Genomic DNA, 21,849 nt, shown 5'->3' with positions numbered 1-21,849 from the left:
AATTGAGCATTTTGTCAAATTTTTGATGTTGAGTTACAAATGAAACATTTGAATTTTAGTTGGGTGCTAGTTGTAAAGCAAGAACGATCATATATAAATATATATATATACAGGTCAGCCATCAGAGGCAGAGCATAATATATACAACTCAATATCTGAAAGCAACAAAAACACCATCATCTACAGAAACTACGCGTAAAAACGAGCACAGAAGGCGCTGCAGTGATCGTGTAGTAGTCAGTTATCCTCGAGCATATATACATCGCTCACAAAGTTCTCCGCACTCCAGAGGAAGGAGCCAAAGGCAACAGCTTCGAGCAGAAATCTCTTCAGGCTCGCGAATGAGGTAGTAAGCGCGTCGTCTGTTTCAAGCAGGCCTGTCTCCTCATCACCGAATAGAGCAGCGGTGTGTCTCTCAAGTAGATCCACCGCCTCCTTGGACTTGGGCTTTGCACACATCTGAACTGATTCGTGGTCGAATCCCATCATATAGAGTCGCAGGCTCTTCGGATTATTCCCCAGAGAATATGAAACTGGACTTGCTGGGGTGGATATAGAGCTACTGACACGGCCATGGGCGATGTAGCTGGATCCTGCAGTAAACATCTCTGAAACTGGATGCTTGCCTCGACCAGCAAGGCCGTAGTGGGAGCTGCTGAGATCTAGACCTCGTTCGAGTTGGTACCTCAAGGAAGCAGTCTTCAAGAAGTAGCCATACAAGATGGAAGCAGCATACATTTCACAGAGGCGAAACCTTTGTACCTTTGTCGTGGCCCAGCTGTCTGTGACGTTGGAGTTCGCCTTGCATCCAACAAGGGCACTTAGATGTTCCCTCACCATCTGCAGAACCTCAGAATTATGGATAGACTCGAGTTCCCAGTCCTTCGAAGGCCATATCTCCAGCCTACCATTATAGGCGCACTTGGAGAGACGTGGCACTAAACTGACTCCTATTTCAGAGAATTTGTAGAATATGAGCATATACATTACATCCTCAACTGCATCTTGGCATTCGTGTTGTCTGAACTCCGCGATTCTCCTGCAATACATCATCAAAGCTCAGCCAAAAAGTAGGAAATTGCATAAATGCCGCATAAATTAATCAGCATTACCACATTTTCTCAGGTTTGGCATACAGTTAATTATTTCAAGAACTCATCATTTAAGCAATCCTATATATCTCTGCTGGCAGTATGCACGCCTTGAACGTGCAAAATCATCGGTGTAATCCATGTTGATGTACCTTGATGATGAGGCAACACCATATCCGGTAGCAGTACTAGTACACCCTCCTCCAGCCAATTTCTCGAGGAACTCGATGCACTAGTACACCCTCGGCCGGCTCATGCCATTCATTCTCAAGGAGTTTGCATTTATCCTAAAACGCGCCATCCAGTTCGTAAAATAAAAACACAAGCATATTTCTAAAGTCTCGACATAGATGCAAAAGAATTGAAAACAGTAAGCGATAACTCATACATTACACACTGAAATGGAATCCAAATTGTCACATCACTCAGGCTTAAACCTTCTTTGCATCAAAAGCTCGAATCCAAATTGTATTAAGTTTCTTTTTCCCCTCTTCATGCAGAAGCTAGATAAACAGAAAACTGATACTGTAACAATGTGCAGACTAGAAACTATTTGTCACAATGAGAGCCTGTGAGCAAAAGCTCATGAGCACTACTACAACCAAACTTTACCAAAAGTTTATCGTCTCGATTTTATATTAGTCATCAACCTGAAACCACAGGTTAAGATACACCTTTATCAAATCCAACCATATTATTCATGCTTAACAAGAAGGTTCTACACTAAAGAATCAGTTTCTGTACTTAGTTTTTTCCATAAGCTCAAGCACATCACAGAGCCAATCTCAATTAGCAAAGTTTACCTAATTCAATCACAATTATTTACAACACCTTTTTCCTACTTTAGTTCAATTGCAAATCAGAAACTCATAAAAGGAAAATCAGAGAACCAATACAGATGAATCATCAATCAATCACAACATTTTAATGCTAAAAAGTTAAAATCCAATTCAATCACATCGCTACAAGATCGATAGTAATAGGAATCAAAACCTCTAAAAAAACCATCAACCAATGCGAAACTTAAATCATATCTCAACAAATTAATAGTAAGTAAACGACCAACCTATGGAGGCAAGCTTCATCGGAGCCGAGGCTGAGCTGCAGCCGCGCCGCCGCCTCATCTCTCTCAACCGCAAGCCGCTCGAGCTCTCCCCTCGCCGCCGCGTGAAATCCGGCGCGATCGTCCAGGCAGACGCCGCTGAGAAGCCTCCCCGCCGGCGTCCGCGGCTCGAGCGGCGCGTGCAGTCCGCCGAAGTCGCACCTGCTCCTGCTGCTGCTCGCGCCAGCCACCACGATCAGCCGCGGCCCTAGCGAGATCGGACGGCGGGCGGGCGGAGTCGGGAATCGGGGATTGGTGTAGGAGAAGAAGCAGCAGTCCATTCAACAAATCAGTTTCCGATTGCTGCAGATTGATTGATTGATTGATCGGTTGCTTTGCTTCAATCTGAATTTGAAGGATGTTTGTTGTGATGGAGAATCCGAATTCAGATCAATGAGAGACTGAGAGTATACTGTTGTTTTTTAACTCGAAACGAAAACGAAAATAGGTATAGAATATTCGCTTTTCGAGTAGAAGACCAAAGTGGATAAGGCAATGAGTGACTATTGAGAAATCGGATTATCATGAAAGACACATATTACTATTTTATTTGTTGCAACCTTTTTGTTTTCTACTACTCCCTCCTCCATCATTAGCAATCTCATTCATGGACGACACGAATTTTAAAAAATGTTAAGAAAAGTGGGTGGAAAAAAGTTAGTGGAATATGGGTCCCACTTATTTATATTAGTTTTAAATGAAATGTGACTGTAATGAGTTAGGGGAAGGTGAGACCCTATTACTATTTATGGCATAAGTGAACCGAGACTCCTATTCGCGGACAGACTAAAATGGGAAAACGGGACTCCTATTCGCGGACAGAGGAAATGGTACTTTCTAGTATCATAAATATCTAAAATTCGTATGATTGCTAATGTATATTGTGATATTGTTATTTATTTCTATTTACAAAGAATATAGATAAATATACATAATCTTTTAAATTGTAAATTGACATGCTAACTATTATGTACTCAAAAGATATAGAAAAAGATAACTATGAAAGATTTATGCATATCATTTTAATATGTTTGATTTGTATCCAGGTATTGATAGAAAAGATAATATTTATATCTTATCTAAATGTCCATGCATTAGAGTTGAAAGTTTATAAATTTTTATAAATTATTGCAAAGGAATAGATATAAAATATCTAAAAGTTCAGTTGGAGTATAATTCATATATGACGTTTCCTATCAATATATGTAAGACAAAACCTATTTCGATAAAATTGCTACCAATTTTTTAATAATTACAGCTAAATTATTTTGGCATCGTAGTTGTGTAAACTTAAGATAATGTGTCAACTTCACAGGGACGGCTACTTGACTATTGTAAGGCGTGGAAAGAAACTAATAGCTGAATCCAATGATCCAAATCACTAATCATAAGTAGACACGTAGCAAAGCAATGAGATCATTATTTAAATTGCAATAATTAAAAATATAGTAATAATATTTGTCTCGATAATACTTTTTGGTTGGATTCCTCAAACGAAGAGGGGGAGAAATAATATATCCACTCCACTATGCATTCATAAATAAATGTATGGAATCATTAGCCAAAGCACTTATTAAAATACATAAATAAAAAAATAAAAAAATAATGTGCAGCTCTCCGTTTGTCTTATATTCTTATCTACTTATCTAATGCACATTTATTTTTTGATAAGATACTATATCACTTATGCATTTATTTGATCTATGCAGTCAACACTACTAGGCAAGTGGGCCCAAATTATTCAGCTGTTTTATTAATTAATCAGTAACTAACTTAGGCAACATATGTTTTATTGATTAATCAGTAACTAACTTAGGCAACATATTTACTTACTTACATCATCTCCAATGGTACACTAAAACTTAAAATAGGATAGGTATTTAACTCCAATAGTATTAAAAAACTAATCTTATTTTTTGTTTTTGAGAAAAAAATACCTATTTTTAGGTTTACACTAAACTCAAATCCAAAAATTTTCAAATTTTGTGAGTAAAAAGAGCATAATAGAAAGAATATTCTTTTAAGTTTGAATTTAGTGTAAATAATTGGAGTAAAATTATATGTGGTGTGACATTTACATTAAAATGAGTTTGGGTTTAATATAAATGATTAGAGATGCTCTTAATCCAAAGTTAATTTCCTAAATAAATAGGAGTAGTAGTATAAATATTGTATTGATACACAACAAAAAATTGGGCCACAAAAAACTAAACCTCACGAAGCCCAAAACAGGGCTTATTAACGAAGGATGGACAAATACATTAAATTATAGCCCTAAAACTGATTTTTCATTTTTCCAACAAATAATAATGATAATAATATTGTTCCTTCCATTTGCTCAAAGATTAAAACTTGGCAGCTGGCAAGATCCATAACCTGCAAAAAAGAAAAGAACAACGACAAGAAAAGAACATAAAAATTTAGTAAAATCCAATTTAAACCGAGCTGGATCTAAGTTTCTTCTTCTTGGACTATCTACATATATAGCATAATTTTCAACTTCCACTTAAGCTACACTTATTTAGTTATTTTCATAGTAGTACAACATAAGATTCACCACAAGTATCAATAAATTCAACTTCTCATAGTACTAAATCATGAATCTTTGTCAAATTAACATTTGTAAAAGAGAATAAAAGAAACGCCTCACTTATAGTGGGACGGGAGGGAGTACTTACTTGGATCTCTCGAGGTCAAAGTAGCCAATCCATTGAACGAACAAGTCGCCCCAGCGGCCCGAAACTGCGTCCAATACGAGCTAAAAGCATAGCTCGCGTGCCTAACCAACGAGTTCGGTTTAAAGCACTTCCCACCGGGCCGGATCGCGTCGCACGTCCCGTTCCCCTGGCTACACGCGTACGACAGCGCTCCGGCCAGCGCGGTCGCGTTCCTCCCGTCCCCCACCACGCACCACAGCCTCCCGTTGCTCGACGGCTTCGGCAGCGGAGGGTAGTGCTCGGTCTTCCCCGAGAAGTCGATCGGGTAGACGTACGACCCGTTCGGGTACAGCTGCCCGAAGTGCCGCTCCGTGCCGGGACCGGGCTTGCTGTTCTCGTTGAACAGCGCGAAGATCATCGTCGGGATGACGGCCCCCGGCCGCGCCGGGGTCCCGGGCGGCGGCTTGGCCGAGAACTTGCGGACCACGTTGCGGTTGTACGTCGCGGCGTTGTAGACGTTAGCGCCGAGCTGGTCCGGGTCGCCGCCGTTGGGCCAGCCGGTTTCGGCTAGGAATAACCGGATGTTCGGGTAACCGGACCGGTTCATCGCGAAGTGGACCGCGTCAATCATTTGGTCGAGTAGGTTGGTGTATTTGAGACCCGAACCCGGATCCGAAACCGTGATGTTGGTGGGCTGGAGCAGGGCGTAGTCCAAGTTGATGTTGATTGGATCCGAGATCCAAGCGAAGTAAGTGTAGACGTCGAGGAAGAAGAAGGATTTGGTCCGGTCTAAAAACCGGAGCATCGGTTTAATAACCCGGTCCGCGACGTCGGACCGGAACCGGCCGGCCGAGGGCGGGTAGGAGGCTTCTAAGCAGTCCATGGCTAACGGAGTTCCGATTTTGACCTTTTTGAGCCCTAATTTTTTGACGGAGTGGCGGATTCGGCGCATGGCGGGGACGAGCTGGAACCAGGTGGAATTCGGCTGGTTGCTGAGGATCTCGTTGCCGACGAGGAGGTAGCGGATCTTCGATTTGGGGTAGAACGGTGCGACGTTTGATTTGACCCAATCGTCGGCGAAGGACTGGTTGGAGGCGGCGGCGGGGATGAGGCCGTTGGGGAGCATGATTGAGATTTGGAGATCGGTGTTTTGGATCGCTTTGAGCGTCGCGGCGTTGGTGCCGTAGATTTTGATGCGTTTGGCGTTGAGTTTTTGGATTAGCTCGACGGATTTCTCGCGGCTGGGGAGATTGTCGCCGAGGTCGCCGTAGCAGACGCCGACTCTCGGCTCCATCGCTCCATCTAGAGAGAGAGTAGTCAAAACAGTAAATGCAAATGAGAAATTGGAGAAACAAACTCAAACACATAATCATAATCGATTTCGGTAAAATCGTCTCCAAATCGACACAATGTTATCATCAAATGCAGTAATTGCAAATGAGAAAACAGAGAACAAAATCTAATCAGAAATCATTTTCAAGCTCACACAATAACATCAGAAACAGTAAATGCAGATGAGAAAATACTCAAAATCGACGCTAAATTAGCTGAGAGAGAGAGAGATTAGCATTGGTCAAAAACAGTAAATGCAAATGAGAAAACAGAGCAACACAAAAAAACAAAATCGTCGCAGGCGATGAAACAATTCGCAATCAATTTCAGCAAAATCAATTCCAAAATCGCAACACCGTCGAGGCGAGCCAATGCAGATAGACAGATCACAGATCGATAGCTAGACAAAAACAAAAAAACGACGAAACGCAAATGCGGTTACATGAGAGAGAAGCTGTGAGCGCGAGAAGCAGCAGAGGCGTATAGGAGAAGAACGCCATGGTTTCTGCTAATCTCCAGATGAAGCAGCGAATGACGCTTCTGCTATCGATAGTGCAAGCTAATGAGCATAGATATACGCGTCAATTGTGGAGAGAGAGAGGAAGAAAGAGAGAAACGTGTGTGTAACGTTGAGCTGACGAAGACAAAGGTGTTGTCATGGAGCCATGCCAGGGGTATTATTGGAAGAAAACAATTGTGTGTGTGAGAGAGAGAGAAAGCTTGTACCTGGCGCAGTGGGGATTGGACGTGACTGAGGGTTTTGTTGCGAGTTCGAAGACTTTTTATGGGAAGACTAAAATAAATTGGCGTGTCATTGCAAGTGGGCCCCCCACTTTGGTCTACACCCTATAATCCTACAATCTATATTTGGTTAGTGACTTTAGTCTATAGTTTTGATACGCTCTACATCAAATGACCAATAGATATAGACAAATGGACAAACCTTGTTTTGCATTCAATTTGTTTGATCAAATTTGGGTTAGATTATTAAAAATTAATTTTGTTATAAGAAGACCACGACTCGTAATATTAATTATAAATGGTGTTACCATGAGATTTTATAGCATTCATAACATCTAATTTAGTTACTCCCTTCGATCCTGACCCAATTGATAGATAAGAATAAAAAACGATATATTTAAAACAAGATAAGAAATACGAGCTTCATATCAAGATATACACAGATAAGATCTTTTTTCGTTGTTGTTTGATAGAAAAAAAAATTATCTAAATTTGTATAGTATATTAAATAACATGGCTTAACTTAACAAATTAGTGTGTCACATAAACATGGTTAAGGTTATAATTTTGATAAGATTGGAGAGAGTCTTGTCTTATATTGGGCTTTGAGTTAAGGGTAAGGCCATCCACAGTGGGACGGACGATGCAGAGTCCGTCGCATCGTTCGCCACTGTGGCGTCGCGGACGATGGGTTAACCATCGTCCGCCGATCGATCGTCAGCGGACGAAGCGCGGACGATGCTCATCGTCCGCCACTGTGGCATCGCGAACGATGCGACGGATGATGCTCACGCATTTTCTTTTTCTTTTTTTTTTCTAAAATTTTTTCTTCTTTAAACACCACAATTCTCTACCATTTCACACACTCCAATTTCACATCTCTTCAATTATTATCTCTCATCTTCTCAAAAATGAATCCCGACGACTATGATTTGAGTACATCGGATGGCTGCAGACGGGCCTTGACTCGAGTCTTGTCTCGATGTCGTTAATGAAGCCGCGGCGGAATGCTTAGCACAAATGCAGCGGGAGGCGGCAGCGGCGGCGCGGGTCCCTCGGCCGATACGACGTCGGAAGTATGTCCCGCGCGAGCACGACGTAGCTCACGAACGTCTGTTCGCAGATTATTTTGCCGAGCAACCACGGTGGGGCCCGAATGTTTTTCACCGCCGTTTTAGAATGAGCCGAGATCTTTTTCTCTGCATTGTGCACGCGTTGGAGGGACGTGATGAGTACTTCCAGTATAGGAAAGACGGCATCGGCAGACCCGACTTACGCCGTTGGAGAAGTGCACGGTTGCAATCCGGCAGTTGGCCTATAGCATATGTTCGACGAGTACCTTCACGTCGGGAGACAACTGGTCGCGAATGTCTAAAGAATTTTTGTAAGATAGTTGTGGAGGCTTTTGGCGACGCATATTTGAGACGCCCGACTGCGGATGATTGCCGGATCCTGATGTGGATGCACGAGACGGTGCACGGCTTCCACTGGGATGCTAGGGAGCATTGACTGTATGCACTTGCGGTGGAAGAACTGCCCGACGGCGTGGAGAGGCCAATTTACTAATGGCTACAAAGGCAGCCACCCGACGATGATCTTGGAAACCGTCATTGACCACCGCCTCTGGATCTGGCATGCCTACTTCGGTGTAGCCGGGTCGAACAATGACATCAACGTCCTCAACTCGTCCACCATCTTCGCCGATCAGTGCAGGGGTTGCGGCCCGGCCATCGAGTTCACTGCCAACGCCCGCAGACATCATATGGGGTACTACTTGGCCGATGGCATATACCCAAGGTGGCCTGTTTTTTTGAAGACGCTCAGCTGCCCAATTGGTGATAGGAGAGTCTTGTTTGCGGCAAAGCAGGAGTATGCGCGAAAGGATGTGGATCGGGCTTTTGGGGTGCTCCAATCGCGGTGGGCAATCGTGAAAGGTCCGGCGCGTTTCCGGTTCAAGGAAGTCATCGCCGACGTCATGTATGCGTGCATCATCATGCATAACATGATAGTCGAAGAAGAAGTTGGACATGTCACCGATTGGGTGGATGATGAAGCCGGATCTAGCTCCAGCACGGCGACCCCGCCTGTCACTCGAGGATTACCGCTGGGCTTCGGTGAGGTTCTACAGAGACATACCTCAATGCGCAACCAACAAGACTATACTCAGCTCATGAACGACATGATTGAAGAAGTTTGGAACCGCAACCACCGTTGAGAATTTGTAGTTTTTTTGATTTCGCGGTGTAATGTTTTAATTTTAATGAAATGAAGTTTTTTTCCCCAAATTTTGAAGTATTTAAATATTCAAATAATAGATTTAATGCTTAGAGCGGGCTATAGTCCACCCCATTGCAGGTGGAAGGAGCGGAGGATAAAATGCTGATGTGGCAGCGCATAGGACGGAGCTTAGGGCGTCGCATCCTCCGCCCCATTGTGGATGCCCTAACTATGATATGAAACAATTAGAAATGTTCATATATAATTCTTTATCTTGGTATTTCTAACTTATCAAACACGCCTTAATAATTATCCACTTTAATTCATGCATGAGTTTTAAGAAATATAAAAAAAAAAATATTGAAAAAGTTAGTATAATATGAGTCTACTTACCATTAAATAGTAAAAATTAAAGTGAATAATTATTAAAAAATAGAATAAAAATAGAAAAAGAGAATAACTAATAGGAAACAAAGGAGTAATATATCAAACCAACTTCACATAAAGTCATAATAAATGTGAAAGTCGATTTCAACATAAGATTTTTATGTTATGGTAGCTTATAAATATGTGTGCATTGTAATTGTAATTGACTTGTAATAAGTTGTATCTATCAATCTATGGCCTGAGTTGACAAAACAGATAAGGAATCCAACTTTTCCTTTTCAATTAGTTCATCTTAAAAAGTAGTTAAAGTGGATCTGGTTGTCTAACTTTAGGTATACGAATTTATGTAATTGGATAATAAGAAGATGACATTAATCTAATTCACTTACAATAACATGGAGATTAAGAGCACTCCCAATGGCACTCCCTTATTTCTCCCTTATTTTTCTTTTACTCCTGCCACATCAGCGCCACATCAGCATCACATTTTATCCCCAGTTTTTAGCCAACTGCTACATTGGTTTCTCCCTTATTTCTCTCTTATTTCTCCCTAACTCAACATTTCATTTTTACATCATTATTTTTTATATTATTTAATTTTCCCTACAAATGTATTTAATAAATAGACTAATAATGAACAATTCATCATTGTATTAATCATTGGAAAATATAATACAACGAGAAAAAAAAAAACTACAAATAAAAAACGCAAATAAACAAAGATTTTTTTAAAAAAAAAACTAAGACGGAGGGGCCGGAGGGGCGTCGGGATCGAGGCCCATCGTAATCTGCAGGCTTTGGATGCATTTCCAGAGGGCCGCCTTTTCTTCAGGGGTCCCGCCGCCGGTGAAGTACAGCATGTACATCTGCGTCAGATTGGCGACATTGCTCGAATAAGTGGCTTTTTCTAAGTCGATGTGGGGTTCCGACTCGACTTCCGACGTTGTGCCCTTCCCCTTCCGCCTCCCCTTCGCCTTCTTCGCTCCCTCCGGGCGCTCGTGCGGACCATCCCCACTCAAGTCGATGTGGGTCGCGCTCCCCTCGCTCTCCGAAACGCTAAGTCGCGAGCGCACCGATTTCCCGTGCAGCGCGACGTGCATCCCCGTCCGGAATTTGGGGAGATCCTTCAGCTGATCGTAGATGTTCCAATACTTGAACCCCTTCGACAAGTACTTGCCACAATACCTCTGCATGGCCTCATCTCGGACCATATGCTCGTTCTGGCCACTGGGCATGTTCGCCAACAAGTTAGAATAAATACCGTTGAAGTGGCCGCAGTCCCTCATGAGGCGCTCCCAATGCCGACGGATCGCCTCGCTGCCATGGTCCTTCATAAGGCTAATTTCATGCATTGGTTATGTAGTGAAAAACATCACATTTCTGCTGGATCTAACAAGTTTTGTTAAGCCAGGTGTGTGTGTAGCGCTAGATCCAGGAGATGCTGGAGGAGGATATCTAGCGAGGAGCAGGAACGGAATCACGAGGAAAAGCTAGAGGAAGGAAGCCAAAAGCTGAGGGCAATCAAGTCAATCAATACCTCGCTGGGCCCCACCTCGAAGCTTATAAATAAAGGAGTGCGCAACAAGAATGGCAGATCGGTTACACTCCACACACAGTCACGCTCTTAGCACACACACTAGGGATATGGGAAATTTGGGGTGGTTTTCGTTTTCAGGAGTCTCGTATCAGTGCATCACCGTCCCTTGAGGGCGAAGAAACAATTGTTCTTTTAAAATTTCTGTTTGGTACTCAGTTCAGTCTCGAACTTCACGTTTGGAAGTCGAGCTTGTTGTTTTGTTGCTGAATCAGTTTATCCGTTCTGTTTACATTTGATTTGCTTTGATGAAGTTAGATTTCGTGTTGATTATTATGATGCTTGCTATTTCGGAGTGTTTATTTGAGATGCTATCTTGAATTTGTTGCTGAATATCTTAATAGATTTGAGAATCATGGCTATGGAGTTGTGTTTGGTTGGTTTGTTGTTCTGATGCTTGGATCCGGAGTGGATTTAGCATCCGAAGTATGGATCTGAACAGGGGAGGTGAATTTCTGCATGAAATTATGGGAAATTTTGTTCTGCCTGGTTTGCTTCGTCTAGCAGTTTAATTTCCGTCGTTGTTTAGTTTTCTGTTAAGATTATGCCTCCGATCTACATCTGAGTTTGTTTTTCTTGATCTCTGCATTTATTTGTGTTCGTTGAAGAAGATGAAGTCATTTTCAGTTGATGCTTTAGTTAGTTAGGCTGCAGATTCGATTCTGTCCGTACTTACCTTTTTCAGAGTTTGGTCCCCACTTGTTTTAATCTCCTTGGTCTAGAGATGTTCGTAGAAGTCCCAGATCTAGTAGTTGATTTGATTTAGTTCTTATACATAATTCATTTTTTGCCTAGATCTAGCAGTTAGCATAGCATACTTTATTTCCAAATTCACTTAGTTAAATTCCTCAACCCAAAATATGCGTGGCAGCAGCCAACCCAAAAATAGTTTCCAAATCTCTATGCATGTACTATACGAGTCCATCTCTGTGGGATCGATCCCTACTTCCCTGTGCTAGTTTAGTATCTGTGGTTGAGGGTTTTGAAGGTTTGCTTGCGTACTGTAAATAGTTTTAATCTTTTGAATTTCGCTTTTGGCAGTTTATGAGCAAGGGCTCAAGGTCAGGAATCTGGAGCAACCCATCTTGGTCAAGGAACGTGCAGTTGAAGTGGCAAGTTAAGGAATCAACATCCGCCATAACTACCGGATCGGGGTTGTCAACTGTAGATCAATGGAGAACTGGCAGACATGGCCCACTCGAATCGTGAAGGACCACAAGATAATTTAACTCCAAGCGGTGGTGCCAGCGAAGAGGGGCTGAACAACCGGAATTTCCGTAACCAAGGGGATCGCATAACCGAACAACAGAACCAGAGCAACCCGTTTGTTCCCCATGTGCCACCGCACGAGGAACACTGTGGAAAACAATCAAAATTTCCAAATGCAGTCACCCAGGTCCAGCAACCCAAGACAACAATAATCAAGGAGGTCGTGGAAATTTTCGCACAACTGTGTGGTCGAACCAATCAAAATCAAGGATTTAATCCCGCCTAATTCGTCGCACCACAGCTGAATCTTGATGACATGGTGCATGACCTGGCAAATTTCCAACAACACATGCGTAATAACATGCAGGCTAATAATGACGTGGTGCACAAAATTCAAGATGCCCAAATAGAGCGTAAGGTTCCGCCATGGACATACGTGGGGCAAAGCGTATGTCCCAAGCCTGCCAATGCCGAACGAAATGCTGGGAAATGAAGGGAAATTGCCTGCCACTGGCCAAACTACCAGACCGAGCAAATATTAGTCAAATTACCTTGAGATCGGGAAAGGCTATGAAGGACCTAAGCAAAGCGGATAAACGAGGAGACACCCTGCGTATGAACTAGAGAAAAGTGGGAATCAGTCTCGAGGAGATGATCCCGGATCAGAGAAATTCCTAGACACAGGATGACCTCCAGGAGGGAGATTTAAGGGGATCTATGCCCCGACTAAGGACCTACTTTTCCCTTGATCCTTAACCTGAGTTGGAACTTAAAGAGGGAAGCAAGGAGACAAAGTGTACCCCCAAACAGAGTTCCACGAACGCAAAGCGACCCAAACCATTCCCATATCGAGAGAAGCCAAGAAAAAGAAAGATGATACCGAGGACCTTGTGGAACATTTAGTGTCGAGTCCCAGTACCCTTTTGAGCTCAAAAATACCCACCTTCAAAGAAGTTCATCAAGGAATTCTATAAGGTGAAAAACCAAACCCGACGGGAAGATCACATAGAGAAATGTATCCGCCGTGATACAAAAGAGGAGGATGCCGTCAAAGTGTACGCATCCAGGTATGTTCACTCTTCCTATTTCTATAGGTGATATTAAAATTGAGCATGCCATGTGTGATCTAGGTGCTTCGATAAATGTCCTACCGCCAATATATAAAAAATTGGCGTGGAGTCGTATTGTCATACTAAAGTAGCGATTCAAATTTCGGGCCGATAGAACATGCATCTCTCCCGAGGGAGTATTGGAAAATGTTATAGTTAGAGGTGCATGATTTCCTATACCCACTGATTTTCATGATAAAAATGAGGGGAAATGAATCTACCGAGTCTAGTGGGGGCGTTACTCGGGGAGACCTTTCCTTCGCACCGCCAGCATCGTTATTGATGTGTTTGATGAACCATACGCCCGGACTATCATGGGGAGAAATACACCTTCAACATTGAAGCTTTTAAAACCGCTTGGATGTTGAAAACTTGCATGTTGTAGATGTAATTAACCCCCTAGTCCAAGAATATCTTGAGATCGAATTCACGTGTGAACAAGCCGACAATCTAGCCGAGCGTACGTAGAAAAGCGAGGTGATGTGACGGGGTGTGAAACTTTTTTCACACAGGACTTGGACAAGATGATCAGATCAATGAAGCGATCATGGCATTTCCGCCACCAGCCACTATCATTCCAATCGCATCTCGTTCGTGAGAAGAGCCCGCACGAGGGAGCGAATCTAGAGGAAATGGCGCTGGCAAAAGTGAGAACCCTTTACTCAGAAGCCATCACACCGAAGGAGTCAAAACTTTGCCTGAAAATTTAAAGTATGCATACCCGGGAGGAAGGAGAAACTTGTCCAGTTGATAATTAATGCACCGCTTGACCGAAGACCAAGAGAGTGCGCCTACTGAAGTAATAAGAGGAGGAACAAGAAGGCCATGTGGTGGACACTCTTCGACCTAGCTTTCCTGAATTAGCCCCGATCTTCGTACGCACCACATCGACCAGTGGAAGCGGGGCAAAGGCTCGGCGTGATCCACAAAGAAACCGAATCCAAACATGAGGGAGGAAGTGCTCAAGGAAGTTCTCGAACCATCATTCCTTGGAATCATATACTCATTCCGACAGTGGTCAATCCGGTTCACATACGGTACCGAAGAAATCTGAATACAAGGGCGAAGGACAAGAACGAGTTGGTGCCTACCGATCATCACCTGGATGGAGGATGTGCATCGACTATAGGAAACTAAATGAAGCCACCAAAAAGGATCATTTTCCTTACCATTCATTGACCAGATGCTGTAGAGGCTGGCCGGCAAACAAGATTGGGCTTCCTCGACTCGATATAGCGGCATCTTTACTGTGAACCCAAGCAGTCGAGGAACCCTCCACGGAGCATCAAGACGAATGTACTTCGGAGTCTGACTCGAGGGGAAGTGGAGGGAGGAGCCTATCGCTGGACGCCCGAAGGTGTTGTTAACGAAAAAATTGTTGCAAGCTATGAGGAAGTTCGACGATCCGAAGAGGGCCGCTATTTACAAGGAAAGGTGTGGCACGGGAAAGATGACGAAGTCTGGGAAGCAACTATCGGCCGAAGGAACTAGTAAAGATTGCAAGCGACGGGGTTATTCGTGTTTGCATTTCAATCAGTTTTGAGGCCGCGCAAAGATAAAGCAGAGTAAAGGTTCCGGTGGGATTCAGGAGTTTTTCTCTCCACCTTCGGTTTAAAAAACACTACCGACTTGGATGCGTACGATTACCTTCCGGATGTTCGCAACCCATGAACATGAGATTAGCATCGTAGAATGGTCACCCGTATGGGGGTGCTCACTCCGCAGGAGGATGATGAAGGGGAGTGGAACGAGAGGATGATTGGGCCACCAAAGCACACACCTGGTTTCAATGCGTGGGCCAAGACGGGAGTCGCCACCACTCTTCAAGCGGTGCATTCAAGTCAAGCTACTCGAAGGCCTTCTCATATCCAAGACCGCATCCTTCGTTTTCGCCCAAACTTTTATCAGCTGGGCTAACCGATGGGGACAAAGAAATGCCGCTCTTACAACCACCGACCTATTTCACTTGGTACGTGGCCAATGGCATCAGTGCACATTTCGATATCAAGTTGGCTCAGCCTCGTCACCGCATGACGAGCAATCCTCACGCCACATGTATACTTCACCTCATCAGGCGCCCACTCCGCAACGAAACATTGAGGAAGATCACAGCTTGCTCCCGAGGTCGTGATGTGCGACCGCCGTAGGTTTTCAGCGTGCATCACTTCTTCCTCAACAAGGGCTGTTGCAAACTCCAAGGCAACAAGACTTACTTCTATTCGCCGAGACAGCCAAGGCTATCGTGAGGAAGCCGAGGAGGCCATGCCAAGTGAAGAGGTGCGGAAGAGCTTAGGGAAGGAGGTGTGACATGAAAAAGGGAAATGTAACCGATGAAAAAGGAGATGATGAAGGAACTGGGAATACTGAAGGAACTCAATGGGAGCCTCGGAAGAAGTAAAAGTTCCGAGCAAAGAACGTAGCGCATTTGGCCACGAAATGTGCCAAACAAAGTGAAAGAGTGGCGGAAGCTGTGGAGATATCTACGCGGATGTTGAAATGGTCGCATCAGACGCTCTCTGACTCCAAATAAGTCGACTGAAGCCAAGTGGCGAGTACGTAAGATCATCCACAAGCACCCTCGATCAAGCCATTCCAGTACTGACCACCCCGACTATTCCCGAAAGTTCCAAATCCACCGAGGACGAAAATGCTAATGAGGAAACCGTGACTCGATCAAGCGTGTATAAGGTGAAGATATTTACAAATCCAACAAGAAAGTTGAAAACAACCGCCCCAAGAGTTCCACCGTCTCGGTTTTCGCGAGCTGCACTTTAAATGAGCAATTTCCCCACCAAGTAAATTTTAGTTTTTGTGTTTCTTTTTCGTGTTTTATTTCCATGCGTTGTCAGTATTTTATGCTAGCCTTTCTCCCACTTAGCCCAATGCTCGGCTCCAAGCCAGCGAGGTTCTATGTTTTCCGTTTGGTTTATTCTCTCCCACTTAGCCTCGCTGCTCGGTCTAAGTGTGAGAAGTGAAATTGTTGTTTAATTCTCGCATTGAATTCTCTGTTTTCCCTTCACGACGATGGCTTGAGGACAAGCTCGAGAAGTGGGAGGGGAGTAGAATCAATGCAAGCAGTTATTATGCTTGAGGAGTCGTAGGTCTAAAATATGTCGCATTCTAACTAGTGGATATAATACTTGCTGCATTCCCTTAGGGGAGAGCAATTGAAAATAGGAGGTATTCCAACTTAGAAGCTCGATTTCAGTGTTTCGAACTAATCCGAATGAAGCGAACGATAGTAAATGCCTTTACTTCGTCGTTTGTGAAGCCCTACTCTAGAGGCGAAGTTATGTTCGTGATAACACTTTAGAGCTAACATATGTCAAAAAAAGTCCGCCACTGAATGCCGAAGGAAAAGAGAAGAAAAAAATATAAATAAAAAAGGGGGAAAGGAGAAAATATATAATCATAAAATCCGAGTATAAGCCGGACGAAGTCCGTAGGAGGAAATAAAAAGAGAGAAAAAAATCAAGGAGGTACAGAGCCGGACGGGGTCCAGAAATCAAGGAGGTATAAGCTGGACGAAGTCCAGGAAATCAAGGAGGTATAAGCCTGGACTTAAGTCCGGAAGAAAAAAAAAAAGAAAAAAAGGATAAAGGACGAGGATGTAAGGAGGGAAATTCTCATAACCCGAGGCTTCAAAGGGTTTGGCAATAACTTAAGAGAGAATCGGTCCTAACATCCCTGGTAAGGAATGAGCGATCGAGTGAATCTAACAATTGGGGAAGTAACAGGATCTTGACGAGCCGACAGTCAAGCAGGCAGTGTTTTTTATAAAAGGCCTAGCCTCGGGATGAGGCACTCGGCTTGATCGACCTTAATCTCGTGGGGACTAGGCTAAGGTTCAAAAGTTGAAACCACATGCATATGTGTTTATATGTTTTCATCCTATGTGATTATGTACTCTTTGTTTTAGTGTCTAGCTTCGTTTCGCCGTGCTCCAGTGTGAGTTTGCCTGTAGTCCGCAGTCGGTCAAGGGGGATAACCATGCTTCGAAATTCGCCTTATTCTTCTTTCTTCTTGTCTTTATACTTGAGGACAAGTATGGTTTAAGTGTGAGCAAATGTTTGATAAGGCTAATTTCATGCATTGGTTATGTAGTGAAAAACATCACATTTCGTCGGATCTAACAAGTTTTGTTAAGCCAGCAAAGGTGGTGGGCCGGGCCAGATCCGAGATGCCGGAGGAGGATATCTAGCGAGCCAGGAACGGAATCACGAGGAAAAGCTAGAGGAAGGAAGCCAAAAGCCGTATAAGTAATCAAGTCAATCAATACCTCGCTGGGCCCCACCTCGAAGCTTATAAATAAAGGAGTGCGCAACAAGAATGGCAAACATCGGTTACACTCCACAATAATGCTCTTAGCACACACACTAGGGATATGGGAAATTGGGGGTGGTTTTCTGCTTTCGTGAGTCTCGCATCGCTGCATCACCGTCCCTTGAGGGCGAAGAAACAATTGTTCTTTTAAAATTTCTGTTTGGTACTAGCCGTTTCGAACTTCACGCTTGGAAGTCGAGCTTGTTGTTTTGTTGCTGAATCCGCTTTATCCGTTCGTTTACATTTGATTTGCTTTGATGAAGTTAGATTTCGTGTTGATTATTATGATGCTTGCTATTTCGGAGTGTTTATTTGAGATGCTATCTTGAATTTGTTGGGCTTTAATATCTTAATAGATTTGAGAATCATGGCTATGGAGTTGTGTTTCGTTGGTCTGTTCCCATGTCGGATCCGGAGTGGATTTAGCATCCGGGCGGCATGGATCTCGAACAGGGGAGGTGAATTTCTGCATGAAATTATGGGAAATTTTGTTCGCCCGGTTTGCTTCGTCTAGCGCTTAATTTCCGTCGTTGTTTAGTTTTCTCGTTAAGATTATGCCTCCGATCTACATCTGAGTTTGTTTTTCTCGACTCGCATTTACTTGTGTTCGTCAAGAAGATGAAGTCATTTTCAGTTGATGCTTTAGTTAGTTAGGTCGCATTCGATTCCGTCCGTACTTACCTTTTTCGCAGTTTGGTCCCCACTTGTTTTAATCTCCTTCGTCTAGAGATGTTCGTAGAAGTCCTGCATCTAGTAGTTGATTTGATTTAGTTCTTATACATAATTCATTTTTTGCCTAGATCTAGCAACGCTTAGCATAGCATACTTTATTTCCAAATTCACTTAGTTAAATTCCTCAACCCAAAATATGCAGCAGCAACTAACCCAAAAATAGTTTCCAAATCTCTATGCATGTACTATACGAGTCCATCTCTCGTTGGATCGATCCCTACTTCCCGTGCTAGTTTAGTATCCGTGGTTGAGGGTTTTGAAGGTTTGCTTGCGTACTCAACGACCGTACTTCCAAATTTCTAGAGTCTCTGCACCTTGTGATCTAGTTGATTTACCGGATCTAGGAAGTGTGTAATTAGAAATTGATAGGATACGCCAGCGTAAAATCAACTCTTCAAATAGCTTCTTCCACTCGAAGTCCTCCGCGCCGCTCGTGCCCGAGATTCTTGGTCGCCCGGGGTTGATCCGGGTAAGCCGAACCGGGGCCGATACACATCAGTTTACTGGAGAGGGCATTCTCGCTCGGCGAGAGTTGAAGTACGGAGAAAGTCTCCGCGTCGAGTCTCGCAGTGAGACGACTCGCGTATGGAAGTTGGCCGTGAGGAGAACCCAGACGCCAACAACGAGTGCATCCACGCTTCGTTTGCTTCATCCGTGTTTCGGGAATTTGTGAACTCGACTCTTTCCTTACTCCTTACCCTTACCCGAGCTGGGAATTTTTCTTCCAAAAGCCTATAATTTTTGGAAGATTGATGAAGATTGAAGATTGGAGAAGAGATTGAAAATGGAGAGAATGAAGATTGTGGGTGATGAATGGAGGAAGTGGAGGAATATTTATGTGGGGTGGATGTAAAAAAATAGCCGTTGGGCCTAAAAAAAAATTTAAATATCGCCGACATCGCCGAGCTGCCGCTTTGATAAAGGTCACACATCGTCGCGATAATCCGCTTAAAAACGCTTAAATAATCTGCAAGATTATCGCTTCTAATTATCGCCGACATTTCACCATAACGCCTGGCGATAACCCACATGTTCGGGCGATGCCGCCGATTTTCGCCACTCCCCATTGGGAGTGCTCTAAATTATAATATAGGGTCATATAATTATTGAGATAAACAATGGCAGCAGCCAGCAGACTTAGGACATATCACATTCCAAATCTCTTCGTCCAACAATATTGAAAAGATTTGAATTCCCTGCAGTGCAAGCCGATAGTGTATAGTAAATTAAATTTAGTTCAAATAAAATTTATATTACTAGATAATAACCAATAAATATTTTTTTTTTCGGTATTAAATTCAAACTTGAAGTAAAAGTACTAGCGTCAAAGAAAATTTACTAGATAACTATTTCCACCTAAAAATGCACTTATTCCTTGATAAAATAATATATTGCAGAAATTGGGCAAATTTGGGACTGACTTTCATTTTCTTTAAAGTACTATATTCAAATAGAAAATTTATTACAAGGTAGTGACATATAAATGCATTTATTCTGCTTCATAGTAATAATTATCTTGCAGAAATTGGCCAAATTGAGATTGACTAACATTTACTTTGAAAAAAATACTTTTATTTATCATCAAACGGAAAAAGAAAGAAAGAAAATGATGAAGCAAATCAGCAAGAATATTTTTAACAGGCAGTGTGGGGTGCGTCGGTGGGGCCTTTTATGAAATAACCTGCTTTTGTCGGGGTTAAAAGTGAAACTTACAATTAGCCGTTGGCTTAAATGCACTGAATCGCTTTGGTGTGTGTCTCCATTTGAGAAACAAATTATTTATGTTTTCTTTAAATGGTGAAGTTGAATTATTTGGTAGAATTGTAAGGCCATTTGCAATAGGAAGCAAATGCGTCGGCCGTCGCGAGTTACACACCAGCGCCGCCATTTAGCTAGCAACTGGGCTAGGAACAGGTTGTGATGGCGGTCGTTGGATGCTAACGCATGTTGTATGACAATAACGATGAAGAGGATCAAATGCGTCATGACTCATTCTAGTTGCTTTAACATATTTCAGATTTTGATGTATTATTTTTATGCTGTAGTAGTTTTAAAATCTATGTTATTTTTCATTGTAATGTTTTACTATTATTGGTGTTTTAAATATATGCTATTTTATTTTAATTACAATGTTATTAGATTTCAAATTCTAATTTTCAAAATGATATGTATTAGTAAATTAAATAGTGGTTGAAGAAAAGATTGATTGCAAATGATATGACTAAGTGAGACTTGTCGGCATGCTAGACTAAAATGAGATTTGGATTGAAAATAAGACTTATGGAAGCTTAGGTGAAACAAATTATAACCTTAGATGTCGATTAAAAACTTTAATAAATGAACTCAAACTTAGAAAAGGGTAAAATGCTAAGACATGAAAGTTTTCCCTTTATTCCATTCATGCTAAAAGGATTTTTCTTTAACTATTTTTTCTCTTTTACAATGATTCCATCCTTTTTCAGACCCTTTATTTTCATGAAGTCCTAACTTTTGCAGCACTTTTCATATGCTATTTTCCACTTTTCACTCATTTTACAAACCATTTAAGTTTGGGCGAAAATTAATGCATCAAATAGTTATCAAATTTATGCAAACTTCGATATATTTTTTGTATTTATATAAAACAACATGGTGATATTTTGTATAAATAGAGTAATTACCTGCTATTTCTTTTAATAAGTTAGGTAGCATCCTGGATTTTTAAAATTTATTGAGTACTAACAATTACATCTTCAACAACTAAAAGAAAACAAAATAAAACATTTATATCTTCGTCATTAAGCCAAATGCATATTCAGTTGCTTCTCCAACAATATAGTTTATGTAATTGTTTTCTTCTTCCTTTTTTGGACTTATGTCACATAACAACAAAGTAGTAGCTTTATTATTTTCATGACAATCACGATAAGTATACAATCTTGTTTTATTAATGTGTGAACACAACAACAACTAAACTATTGCGTCGACATGAATATTTATTCTGTTGACGTGAATATTAATTCATTCAATATGTATTTATACTATATAAGTCTTATACAATAAGATACTGACCATAGTGAATAAAATGAGAGTATTATATAAAATTAATTATACTATATAGAATCATAAAATAGGACTATTGCATGTGAGTTTTGTCAGCAATCTATTGGGCCAGCTGATTATTAACGTGTAGTCACCAAGTTGGGCTAGGACCCTAGCACTGGGCCTCACTCTATTTATGTGTACACTACTTAAATTTTGCCACTTGGTATAAAATTGTAGGTCACACAATTTTGATGATTTTCAATTTTTTTATCAAATTAATTACTCCATATTTGGGCGATTATGGAAAAGGGTAACCATTCACGAATGATAA

General features: G+C 42.1%; 4 protein-coding genes across 5 annotated transcripts; 2 read left to right on the top strand and 2 right to left on the bottom strand.

Annotated features, from left to right (window-relative positions):
* Positions 1 to 73: 73 nt before the first annotated feature.
* LOC125189007 (UV-B-induced protein At3g17800, chloroplastic-like) lies at positions 74 to 2,667 on the bottom strand. 2 transcript variants are annotated; one of them, XM_048086171.1, is made up of 2 exons: positions 2,158 to 2,667; positions 74 to 1,039 (listed from the first exon to the last, which is right to left on the bottom strand). In XM_048086171.1, exons 1-2 carry the CDS (start codon positions 2,472 to 2,474, stop codon positions 238 to 240), a joined length of 1,119 nt encoding a protein of 372 aa, XP_047942128.1. In that variant the 5' UTR covers positions 2,475 to 2,667; the 3' UTR covers positions 74 to 237. The 2 variants fall into 2 exon arrangements, with proteins under 2 accessions (XP_047942128.1, XP_047942129.1); XM_048086172.1 differs by lacking the exon at positions 2,158 to 2,667 and adding an exon at positions 1,113 to 1,233.
* A 1,647-nt stretch (positions 2,668 to 4,314) lies between these two features.
* On the bottom strand, positions 4,315 to 6,874 carry LOC125190704 (probable glucan endo-1,3-beta-glucosidase A6). The gene is made up of 3 exons (XM_048088073.1): positions 6,625 to 6,874; positions 4,872 to 6,152; positions 4,315 to 4,569 (listed from the first exon to the last, which is right to left on the bottom strand). The coding sequence occupies exons 1-3, from the start codon at positions 6,680 to 6,682 to the stop codon at positions 4,532 to 4,534; spliced, it is 1,377 nt and encodes a 458-aa protein (XP_047944030.1). The 5' UTR covers positions 6,683 to 6,874; the 3' UTR covers positions 4,315 to 4,531.
* Positions 6,875 to 7,943: 1,069 nt separating this feature from the next.
* LOC125190041 lies at positions 7,944 to 8,432 on the top strand. The gene has a single exon (XM_048087241.1). It carries the CDS (start codon positions 7,944 to 7,946, stop codon positions 8,430 to 8,432), a length of 489 nt encoding a protein of 162 aa, XP_047943198.1.
* Positions 8,433 to 8,685: 253 nt separating this feature from the next.
* LOC125190040 lies at positions 8,686 to 9,138 on the top strand. The gene has a single exon (XM_048087240.1). The coding sequence runs from the start codon at positions 8,686 to 8,688 to the stop codon at positions 9,136 to 9,138; it is 453 nt and encodes a 150-aa protein (XP_047943197.1).
* The last annotated feature ends 12,711 nt before the right edge of the window (positions 9,139 to 21,849 follow it).

This window comes from Salvia hispanica, chromosome 5 (genome assembly GCF_023119035.1).
Source record: "Salvia hispanica cultivar TCC Black 2014 chromosome 5, UniMelb_Shisp_WGS_1.0, whole genome shotgun sequence".
Lineage (NCBI taxonomy): Eukaryota > Viridiplantae > Streptophyta > Magnoliopsida > Lamiales > Lamiaceae > Salvia > Salvia hispanica.
The sequence above is the reverse complement of the archived record's forward strand: the minus strand, read 5'-3'. Positions and strand labels throughout refer to the sequence as shown.

Coding starts and splice junctions, on each gene's coding strand:
- LOC125189007 (XM_048086171.1), bottom strand. CDS start 2,474: ATGGACTGCTGCTTCTTCTCCTACACCAATCCCCGATTCCCGACTCCG. Junction 1,040..2,157: donor GATGAAGCTTGCCTCCATAG/GTTGGTCGTTTA, acceptor GATGTATTGCAG/GAGAATCGCGGAGTTCAGAC.
- LOC125190704 (XM_048088073.1), bottom strand. CDS start 6,682: ATGGCGTTCTTCTCCTATACGCCTCTGCTGCTTCTCGCGCTCACAGCT. Junction 6,153..6,624: donor GCTCACAGCTTCTCTCTCAT/GTAACCGCATTT, acceptor CTCTCTCTCTAG/ATGGAGCGATGGAGCCGAGA. Junction 4,570..4,871: donor TTTGACCTCGAGAGATCCAA/GTAAGTACTCCC, acceptor TCTTTTTTGCAG/GTTATGGATCTTGCCAGCTG.
- LOC125190041 (XM_048087241.1), top strand. CDS start 7,944: ATGCAGCGGGAGGCGGCAGCGGCGGCGCGGGTCCCTCGGCCGATACGA.
- LOC125190040 (XM_048087240.1), top strand. CDS start 8,686: ATGGGGTACTACTTGGCCGATGGCATATACCCAAGGTGGCCTGTTTTT.